The following is an 11,908-nucleotide window of genomic DNA, read 5'->3' as shown; positions in this document are numbered from 1 at the left end:
GATGTATAGGGATTAATGGGACAAATGTGGATATTGAGAGATTCTTAAAATTATGTTTCTAGATCACACCTCTGCTTCAGGATCCGGCTCATGGCCATATCAAACTCTTATTGTGTCACTCAGCCAGGTCTGCAAAGCTGAATTTGAGTAACAGAAATCTAATTAATTGTATCTTCGACCATTTTCTTAGGATTTCAGCAAGTCTAGAAAATACTGTCCATTAGCGTATACATTCTACAATATATAATGCACCCTACAGTGAAAACCAAACCAAACTGTACTATTTTAAAGTTTAGAGAGGATACTGTGGCACTGCAGTAATTATGAAAAATGTCTGCTTCATCACTTGTGCAGCAGAACAGAAGAAAATACGCATGGCTCTTTTATGAGCTGTAGGTTACTACTTGATCCCAAATGAAACTGAAAGGCACAAGACACAAGAAGGTTGAAGGAAGATCTGACAGTAACTGTTACCTTCTGTTTTATTACAAGGATCCAACTAGAAGCTATTTGGCAGAACTGGTATATTTGAATATTTACCCTCTGGATTGTCTTAATTTAGACTAAAAGATACTTTATGTCCTTACTGAAAAACAACATTATTACACATACCTTGTAATTTCATAGGAGAAATACAAATATGTCTGTATATTAGATCTTGCTTTTATAATATTTTAAAATGTGCTATAGAAATGATCAGACTACTTATATTTAATTACTATTACTGTTCTACAACAGGCTTTTTATCATCTAGGAGAGAATAAACAGTATGATTTACAATAAATATATTTCAAGTTAAAAGATATTGTACCTAAATTTAACACTGTAATAGGATCTCCAAGATTAATTCCATTTTATATATTGCAGCAAAAATAACATTTCTAGTAGGAAGGAATTACTTATAAACCTAGCAAGATCTAGACATTCACATATTTGTGTAAACAACTTAACAAGGTTTAGTACATTTCCAGAAAGTCTATGCTTTTACAGTAGGATTTCAGCTAAATTTTATTTTATGTACTGTGGCAAATATATAACAGCGCTTATATTCAGCTCCCTCACAAATTTAAAGTGGAAAAACGGAATGCCATTATTTATCAAGCATGGCACCCTTCTCTTTGTTTCACAAGTGGCTATACCTGCGTGTAAACAAAATGTTAGAGCGAGGCATTCCGGATGAAGTGCAGATAAAGTTGAAGGATGTTTTCATGATGAGCTGTGAAGGTCCTGGCAGCAAATACCTAAAAATGATTTTAAAAAAGTGGAATTTAACTGAAAAGGTTACATTCAAAGGCAAAGGAGTTAGTCATTCATGTGCCTCACATAATCTTGGTATGTCAGACTTTATGTACATTCACACATGGAGTACTGGGTGGCAGGCCATAGCCTCAGACAACAAAGGAAATGGTTTAATAAATAAATATTTATTTATTTATTATTACAACCTATAGACAGCCAGAGCAAAACTGCAGCCTACATTGGGTCATATATTTTTGCCACTGATTTCTTAATGGTAAAGATGTTAAATGCTTGCAATAGCCAGCCCTTTGGGGGGGCGGGGAAGAAGACCAGTCACTTATCCAAAGCTATTTCTAACCTGTCACCCAAGGATCTCAATTAGAATAGTATTATTTTTCCCAGATTAAAAATGGGTTAAAAACTGAGATCTAAAGAGATGAACTGACCTGTAAAAAGTGAAACAGTAATTCAGTGGCAAAGACAGGCAAAAAAATACCTGGAGTTTTGAATCCCAGTTTTCTGCTCTAATCATTTGACTATCCCTAGCTGTTTTAAATATTGGCATGCCATCACCACTATCCAAGTAATGCAAACACCCCAGATTTCTTCAATCTACTAATTCATCATTAATCAGTGACTCAGTTATTTTTTTAAAATCAGATTAGCTAAGGATTTATTTCAGACAACATTACAAACATTCATTCATCATCAGTTGCTTAATATTCATTTTAAAATCTGTTTCTTATTACCAGTCCTTATAATTAATTGGAGGACTCATTAGATGAGCACAAAAAAACTATACAAAACATCCACATTAAATCAAAATTTCATGAGTGATGCGCAATGCCCAAACAGATTACATACCCCACAGATTATATAATGTATTGTTTAAAAAGTGTAGCATCATTCTAGGGAATCATATTGATTAATGATGAGCAAGTGCATTGAAAGAGTTCTGAGGATTAATCCTACTAATCTCAGGGAAAGGGGCAACATCATGACTGTTGATAGGAAACATCTGCTCTGTGAGAAACTGTAAATGTTTGGTTTGTTTAAGCCCTGAGGAAGGCCCATTATTGCCAAAGGCTAATCAATTTGCTACAAACAAAGGGTCTGATCTTAGGGGAGGCTAAGCACCTTTTGTACGGAGGTGCTCAGTATCTCATAGGATTTGGGAGCAAGAACATCTGAGCAGTTCTGATGAAGTATGAGATGTGACATCTATGCTTGTCTGGAAAAGTTTAAGGATCTAACCAGCAGGGGCAAGGGGGATTGACCACATTCCTTCAAGTTTCTTTTAGAAGTGAATTTTTTTAGGATTCAAAAGGCCAGAGGCTTTTTTTTTTTAAAAAAGCTTGTGTTATGAGATTTGAGTATCCTGACTGGAAAAGAAGTCTGGCTGTGTTTCACAGCATTTTTACTTTTATTTTGAAGGTTTGTGAAGAAAACATCATTGATCATTTACCTTGGTATTTCCAGTAATGTCTGATAACAGAGCTGTGGAACCACTGAACTGTACAGTGAAAATTATTTTTGAAATATGTTTAACAATTTTTGAGCTTGTCCTATGCAATAAAGCTAAAATAATGACTGGTTTTCCATCAGGAACAGTATCACTGGGAATCAGACATACAGTAATGTGTAAAGCGCCAAATATGTACAAATAGCCAATTGCAACTGGAGATGTATCTGACAAAGCTGCCAAAAAAGTGCACATAAACGTAGCCTGAAAATAGTTTCTCTCTCAAAAAAGCCCAACAGAGCTATACAAATGAAACTTTACAAAGTTATGGGGAAAAAAAAGGAAGCTTTAAATCACTCTCTGCCCATATGCTGCAGTTTACAGGGTCTTACTCATACTATATCACAGTAACAGTCAACAAAATTATTATTAGCAGTGAAAATCCTTTAATATAATTTCCTTGATAGTTTAAAAATACAAACCCAGGTGCAACATGAAATTGTGTAGTGGTTACTCTTAAGGGAAATAATGTCACTGTTACCGTGTACATATTAGGGCTGGCTGGACAAATAAAAGCAAACCCAGCTGATATAAAAGGGTTTCTTTCCCATAAAGAAAATAGGAAGCCCCTTATTTAGGCAGAACATATTGGTTAGTGTAGCCATAATATAAATGTAATGTTTTTTAAGATAAATGCAGACTGGTTGTAGCTTTTAATGAAAGTTATCCTGACAGCTATGCTGCTACAGATACAAAATAGTAACTTTTACTTTTATAACTGCTATGCACTTATCTAAAACAGAGGGCCAGATTCTGCTCATATTTGAAATCCATAATTACACTTCCATTGGGACTTCAGTAGAGTCACAGAAAATGGCCAAAGCAGGCCTGTTAGCTAGGCAATACACTAGAGTGATTTGATTGGTCTGAACAGTTATGGCTCATTTTTTATTGAAAAAAATGACCTCCTGTATTAATATTGGCAGTAAGAATTACTTTGTTTCATCTTTTTTTATTTTACCACTCTACTGTTATAAGCTCATTTATATATGAATATTGCATATGGTTCATTTTGTGGCTAAATTACCTCTACTTTTGCTGTGAACAATCAACTTCTGTTTCCAGCTGGTATTAAATTATGTTAGAGCCCCTGAAACATTCACATGACAATAGCAGAAAGTTTAATATATCAAATAACTAGTTAAAGACATATTGCTTATGCAATTAAGTCATACAGTAGGTTTAACTGATAATATATATTGAGTTTATTTTCTACAGGACATTCTATATGTAGTAGCTATTTTAATAAACACTGCCCTTGCAGAGAACTGCATGACTTTTAAAATGAACAAACCATTTGTAGATTTATGCACGGAATGATCCAAATTACTAGGGTAAGAGAAGCATTCAGAACATAAATCTTTAATTCTGCATTTCAGGACCATTACATCACAGATCACTGGCTCCCCACTCCTAGTGATGTTTCAGTAAGAGTCAGCATGCTGACGATATTATAACTCTGCTGAAGAACTGACCCTGCCCATGGAGAGTCAGGTAAGTGCCAAAATATATATATTTTTTTACTATATTGTGCTGTTTTGCAAGGTTTTAACAAAATGTTTATACCCTTTGGGAAATATAATAAGAAAAACTTTTATGTCTGCAGTTTTTAGAAGTCAACTTTGCAAAACTGTGCAACATAGTAAGTCAGATGGCACTTACCTGACCATGGCCTGGAGCTATGTTCCTGTGGTTGCGAAGCCAGCAGAGTAATACATGTTAGGGCACTCCTAGGAATGCAAACCAGGAATCAATTACTCTGAGGAATCTGAGAAAAGAAGAAAGGCAAGTTTCAATTCAGTTAAGTACAGAATGCCTTTCTTACCCTGGCTATTGGGGCATTAAGCAAACAAAACTTTTAATAAGTTAGTTTCAAATAAAATGAGTATGGTAAATCTCCTCTTAACCCAGCAAGGATCATTTCTGTTGCATTCACTACCACACTATAGAAATCATAATGACAGGAAGTAGGGCTGGAAGGAAATGCTCATCCTTTATGTTGCAGACAGTGAACTAGTTCTTGTTGCTTTTTCCTAGGCCTAGAGCAGTGGTTCTCTACCTGTTTACCATTGTGGGCTGCATATGCAGCTCTCTCTGTGTTATATGGGCCACATCCACACAATATATACACACACTTGTATGGCCCTGAGGAGGTCACATGAGCCATAGCTGTATGTAGCTTGGGCCCCACAAGCAGCCCACGGGCCACAGGTTGAGACCACTAACCTAGAGGGAAGTATACGCATATAATTTAAAATCTGATCATACATTCCAATATGTCTCATAATTAGAAATATGAAAGTATATACCTTGTATCATCCCAGTCAGGGCTAATTCCAGTAAGAGATCCTCTTGAATCTGCTGAATATTTGTAAGCCACCAGCAGGCAGTGTTTACAAAGCTGTACTATTCGTTGACAACACTGGAGTTGTTCAGGAGTCACCACCTCTGTCCTTTTACTGAATATGGTCTCCCAAGAACTTCTGTTGGCATGGAAACAGACATGACCTCATGTTTTCTGTTACAAATGGCAATCTAAAAGCTTTACTACTGCACATCAGATTTAGCAGTGGAGGAGTATGAGAAATAAAGTGTGACCTTACCTGTTTACAGGAAAGGCCTATGCTATTTAACATATATACAGACAGATGGTGGGAATATAAAATACAAATTAAGAAGTTAATCTTCATATTGCAAAATGATCACAACCCATTTTTCATTCAGTATGTCCCCTGAAGCATTTATAGGGCCATTGTTTAGGTTTAGCACACAAAGATTTACTGCCATGTAATTTTCAATGGTGTTCTACATCATGAGACACACGAAATACTGATTTATTTTTAACAAGCTACTATCTGAATAGTCTGTGATGCCAAAGTAATTATATAGCCTGCTAATACTTTCATTAATTAGTCATATTCAGGAGTCCATGATATTAAGCATGAAGAGAATAACAAATGATACATATGACAGTCGAATATAAATGTTCAAAATACTGTGCTCTGTTTCACATTTCCAAAAAATAGATAAATGGAAGCAATTCATATTTCATTTCTCTACCAGAACTATTCAAAAAGTCATGGGGAGGGAGTTTCTCAGTCTAGACAATTTGAACATTAGCACATTGCTCTAACTGGGTAGGGGAGTCTGCTCTTTATCAAGTCAGAGAAGTATAATTAAAACTTTCAGTTTGTGTCTGGTAAATTTTTCCATCTGAAATAACAACACACTTGGTACTTTTGGTTCCATTAACATTTTATTTCCAAAATGGTTTAGTCCTTCAGCTTTTCAGTGCACAGAATTTTAAGGCTACCACGCTAGTCTAACTAGGTGCATTTCATCACAGTAAGGAGGAATTAGTCCTGTGCACAGTATGTGTGTTTATTCACAACTTACTATATGAATATGACATGAATATTCATACATGAATACTATATGAATATTCAAATATGAATACAGAGAACTATATGGGTGTCCAAAGGCAAAATTTGTACTTGAAACCCCTTTCCCTATAAAAAAATGAAAGCCCTGTATAATGGCTTAGATGGCTGGCAAGCTTGGGTTTGATTTTTTTTTTTAATGAAACAATCATTTCATACAGTGGGGGGGGGGAGACAGGTGTGAGGGGAGGGTTCCTTGCATCCCTCCTCCAGGTTCTAAGCATCCAGAGTGAAATCTTGGCCTCACTGATGTCAATGATAGTTTTTCCTCAATGGAGCCAGGATTTTATCCTCCACATAGTGGTTTTGAATAGGAGTCATAAAACAGGATGTCTGTTTGGGCTTAGTGAGAATTCAGGGCTGATGCTATATCAGTGCATGAATAGGAAATGTGACAAGTAAAATCTGAGGTAACTTTGGGTATATCTACTTAACTTTTGGCATGGCACACCACCATGGAAAGGGGATACAGGAAGACAACAAGGGAAGGCCATGCTGGAGTATGCAATATTCTAAATCATGTGTGAGCCTTTATTTGAAACTTGATTTTTAATCAAACTGGTACTATCATTTTTCTAGTACTCCTTTTGATTTTGTGCAGGTAATTAAAGCAAATGTATCATTAATTAATTAGATATGTCTAGATTATACCATACAGATACCATATATTAATACACAATTGTTTTTTGTGCATCTGTTAAAGTCATTCTACACCTAATATAACTAACACAAAACCTAAACAGCAAGAGAATGACAAGTTAAAACTACTAACAATAAATATCCTCTCTTCCTCGCCCAGAGATACACAATTTACCACTAGCCCAACCACCATACACCACAGAGAATGCACCACAACTTTAACTCTGCCTTAGTAGGGAAACCAGCATCTTCTTCCCCAAATTCCGTTTGCCCACCTCTACCACAAACACACCAAACTTCGCTCCCCCCGTGTCCCTACTATTCACTTCTGCAAAACTGCACACACCCTACGGGGCAGAGTTAAGGCTCCAGCATGTTCTTTTTGGGGTATGGTGACTGGGCTAGTGGTAAAGTAGGACTCTGGCTGGAGAAAATAGAGGCTATGTACTGCTGATAGCCATAACTTTCTATTTCCTTGCTTTGTAGGTTCTGTATTAGGTATATTGCATGTAGAGCAACCTTAACACCCCACAGTGACACTCCCTCCCACAAGTGTTTGTGTATATTAGTTTCCTGCTCTTCACTGAATTGTTCAGTGGGCTCCAGAGCTGTGTTCCTGAATCAGTTGAACAGGAGAGCTGATCAACTTGTGAACAAAAAACATTTTTGTAGAAAAATGTCTGATTTCTGAAAATAAAAATCATCACAAATTGAGGCTTCCAAAACATTATTAAATATTAAAAAATATGAAAAAGCAATATTAAAAGCACGAGGTTCACATACATCTTGTGTAAAGCAATGCTAACTGTAATATTATATAACACTAAAAATTAAGGGATTATTGAATCAGAAGTCCAAAAATCATTTGGGGGCATGAAGTGAGAGTCCCCACATCTCTAAGTGGCTACTTAAAGGAAGTAAATTAAGATTGGGGACCTTTTCTATTACACTGACCCAAGTCCATTAAACTGTAGGTATGTGCATCTGTCCAATGCAACAGTGCCACAGAGTTTTCTCTAGAGGTACCATCTTCAGCACCACCTTCAAATGAGTTCCTCATGCTTTGAAGCAAGGTTACTTTGCACCAGAAGTTTATAGCAGGCTCCAATGCACTGGGTAGTGAGGATGCATCGTGTAATGGACATACATAACACATCTCTTAGAACAACAGTTATAAGAAGGTGACTTTTTTCCTTCCTTGAGTGCTCACATATGTCCATTACACTGTAGGTAACTCCTGTGCTGATAACCCAGGCTGCAGGGCTTGGAGTCTTATTGGAAGAGGTACTGTAGGACCACTTTACCTACATTACCATATTGCCTTGACACTACTGTCATAGTGGCTGATGAATGTATGAATGGAAGACCATGTCCCTGCCCTGCAGCTGTCCATAATTGGGACATGTGCCACAAATACTGCTCAGGTTGCACCTGCTCTGGTTGAGTGTGCTGTGAGATTATCAGAAGCATTACCCCTTTGGCAGTATAACACATCATGATACAGTGGTAATCCATGTAGTGAGTCTAAGATCTGATTGGATGATCTCTCACATATGCCTGTATAAGAAACAAAAGAATGTGAAGAAGCTCGAAAGGGCTTTGTCCTATCCGGGCAAAAAAAACAGTGCTCGACAGACATCCAGGGTGTGGAGCCTTCACTTGTCCTTATAAGTATGAGGTATTGGGAAGTAAACAGACAGATAAAAATCAGATATCACCTTAAGAGAAACTTAGGGCATGATCTATGCTGAACTAACTTTGTCCTTGTAGATAACTGTGTATGGCAGATCAGTGACCAGTGCATTCAGTTCTCCCATCCTTCTAGCAGAGCTGATGGCCTCTAAGAAAGCTACTTTCACTGAAAGGTATAGAAGCAAGTATGATGATGAAGCCTCAACAGGAGGATCCACAAGAGCAGACAACACCAAATTCAAATCCCAAGAAAGCACTGGGTGCCTGGTAGGTGGAAACTATCTAGACCTTTCAGGAATCTGGTTGTGATAGGGTGAGTGAAAATAGTCTTATGTATGCAAGGTTGAAACACTGAGATGGCCACCAGATACACCCTAATGGAGCTGTGGGCTAGACCTGATTCTTTAAAGTGCAAAAGATAGGCTAAGATTCAAGCAATTCTGTTTTGAGGTAGAGATTCATTGTGGGAGGCCTCCCAGACAGACAAACACATCCACTTACACAGGTAGGCAGATCTCATGGAAGGTTTTCTGATGTTAAGGAGCACTTTCTGGACTGCCACTGAGCAATGTGCCTCCTCTGCACTCAACCACTTATGAACCACACCATGAGGTGCAGCGCCTGGCCACAGCTCTGCATTATATGGTCTCTAGTTATCGATAACAGCAAAGGTTCCCAAGTGGACAGTTTGTGGAAGTCTGAATCCCAGATTTGTCTCAACCAGACTGAAGCTATAAGAATAATAGAATCATAGAAGTGTAGGATTGGAAGGGACCTCAGTAGTTCATCTTGTCCAGTTCCTGCACTCAAGGCAGGACTAAGTAATAACTAGACCATTCCTGACAGGAGAATGTCTAACCTCTTCTTAAAAACCTCCAGTCATTCTATCATGAACTTGCATGAGAATGACCCTGGGAATGAGGGCTGACTGAGATCTCAATCTGCACTCTGGACACAATACTGGAGGAAGCATGGCTGGCTTCCTAGCTGCCATACTATGTGGAGTGGAGGAGCAGATACTGGCTCTGGAGAGAAGGCAGGGGCTAGTACCAAACCCAAAGCTGGTGGCCCAGACTAGAGTGATCCAATGCCAATGAGCTTGGCAGCTGCACCAGGGCCAGACAAAGGTCTTCAGCCTGAAGCAAGGCATGGTCATGATAGGCACAACAAGTTCCTGACTGTGGCACAGGCCTCCAGCATAGTTAGAAGGGACATGGGCTGCTGTCTTGCAGTATTCAGAGAAAACTGCTGTGTTGCAGCTGAAGAGGTAGCCAGTCTCAATGGTCTCTCGGAGGGCACCAGAATCAACAGCTCAACTCTGTCTATATGAGCCAGTACTGGATAGTGACAAGCCAAATGCCTCACTCTGATCGACCTTCAGTGGAGGAGTCCCATACTCTGGACCTCAAAGAGCCCCATGCAGACTTCTTCTTGTGTTTCTGGAGGCCTGACCTACTCTGAGGTTCCGGACCTTGAAAAAGATAGTCCTGTTGATGAGGATCTCCTCCTGCTAATGTCTGTGGGAAAGATAGCGGAGCACTTTGGGAAAGAGCCACCAAAGAAATTCCCTTGGATGACTGAGCGGGATCTGATGCCAGTGTAAAGGCAGTCTCCAGAAAGATGTAACAGAGACGCTCCTCCTTCACCTTCTTTGTCATGGTTTTGAAACCATGACAAGGGAGCACTTGTCTGTAACGTGACCCTCATTCCAAGCACTTCAGACAGTGTGAATGACGGTCACTCATAGATATAGGCTCTCTGCAGTGCATGCAAGGTTTGAACCCTGGGGACCTTAGTATAGGCTCCCCTGCCTCCAAAGGCCCGCAAGACTGCAAAAATAAAAAATAAAAATTCTGAAATAAAATTAATAAAATATTTTTAAAATAATGACGTGGAAAAAGCTACCACTAGGTACAATGCTAAGGTTTTGATCACACACCTACAGTGTAATGGACATATGCAAGCACTTAAAGAATCAATCATATTATGGGTCAGATCCTCAGCTGGTATAAGCAGCAAAGAATCCTGTGGCACCTTATAGACTAACAGATGTTTTGCAGCATGAGCTTTCGTGGGTGAATACCCACTTCTTCGGATGCAAGCAGTCTGCTTGCATCCGAAGAAGTGGGTATTCACCCACGAAAGCTCATGCTGCAAAACATCTGTTAGTCTATAAGGTGCCACAGGATTCTTTGCTGCTTCTACAGAACCAGACTAACACGGCTACCCCTCTGATACTCAGCTGGTATAAATTGACATCAAACCATTAAAGTCAATTGAAATCAACGGAGCTATGCCAATTTATGCCAGCAGAGGATCTCTCACTCTCTGAGACTGTTGCTTTTAATAATCTATTTTTTCCATCTCCCTTTTCCTGTCATTGTGTTGAATACAGGTAAGGTTTCTTATTACATTTGCAAATGTAGTGCATGCATTCCCTACAAGTGACAAATGAGTTATTTCCTTTTGTACATATGAAACCCATCATCATAATGTGTATATTTGTTGAAGCTCATTTTCAATAAATCTTTTTTCAATTCTCTTTTGCAAGCTAATCAAATACATCCCATTAGTCACCTCACTCTATATATTTACAAAGAAATGTATATGGTATATATTTGTACATACATTTTTCCCCATAAGGAAGACTATAAAAAGGATCTTTGACATATTTTGTTATATACATAGGCTCTAATCCTGCAGACCGTTCCTCACATGAATAGTCCCCTTGACTTCAACTGCATGAGCATAAGGGGCTGGGGAATGGGCTGATTTAATTTAAAAAATATGGCATCTTGTTTTCCAGTAAGCATCCTTAATTTTCAAGCAAAAAAACCCAACTCATTTCCTTACCTATTAGTGCCACAATTTCCTACTTTTCACACACTTACATTCTCATAATTGTTTCAGATATGTAATGAAGAGCAAATATCGTCCAACTCAAAAATTCTGCTGTATTTCTAAACCATATATAAATAAATGTATAAAATGTCAGCAGGACTCTTTACTTGATTCTCCTTTTCTTTACTCTAGGAATCAAACAGATAGGGCCATGATTTTTGTCAGCGGCCAACTCACATTTAGATTAAGTCACTGTGACTCTCTGTACCTCAAAGTAGCACTCGAGAATCCCATATTCACCATGGTGATATAATTATGATATGTTTTGTAAGTATACCTTGTGAGGTATTATTTTAAAAGTCTTGATCTGTTGAACATGAATATCCGGTTGGATTGTATGTGCTATCATTGTATGTGAAGTTATGAAGTATTGCTATCTCTGTTACTGAAATATGTTGTGAGGTTGGGAACACCCACAACCAGCCTTTCAGTTACAACAAAATAGTAGCCAGCAATAGCCAGACAGCATTAATGG

The 11,908-nt window shown here is 38.2% G+C and overlaps 1 protein-coding gene across 12 annotated transcripts in view; it reads right to left on the bottom strand.

The window, feature by feature from the left end:
• Positions 1–464: 464 nt before the first annotated feature.
• Positions 465–11,908, bottom strand: part of TTLL7 (tubulin tyrosine ligase like 7) — a 121,369-nt gene continuing 109,925 nt past the window's right edge. For 11 of the 12 annotated variants that reach the window (XM_039483957.1, XM_039483958.1, XM_039483960.1 and 8 more), the window contains 2 exons: positions 5,071–5,244; positions 465–1,241 (listed from right to left, as the gene is read on the bottom strand). In XM_039483957.1, the coding sequence (XP_039339891.1) occupies positions 1,124–1,241; positions 5,071–5,244 (292 nt within the window). In that variant the 3' untranslated portion in view covers positions 465–1,123. Of the gene's footprint in view, positions 1,242–3,788; positions 3,852–5,070; positions 5,245–11,908 lie in introns of all 12 variants that reach the window. The other variant, XM_039483956.1, reaches the window with a different exon arrangement.

Source organism: Mauremys reevesii, linkage group 8 (genome assembly GCF_016161935.1).
Source record: "Mauremys reevesii isolate NIE-2019 linkage group 8, ASM1616193v1, whole genome shotgun sequence".
Taxonomy (NCBI): Eukaryota; Metazoa; Chordata; order Testudines; family Geoemydidae; genus Mauremys; species Mauremys reevesii.
Note: the sequence above shows the minus strand (reverse complement) of the source record. Positions and strands in the feature narration are given on the sequence as shown.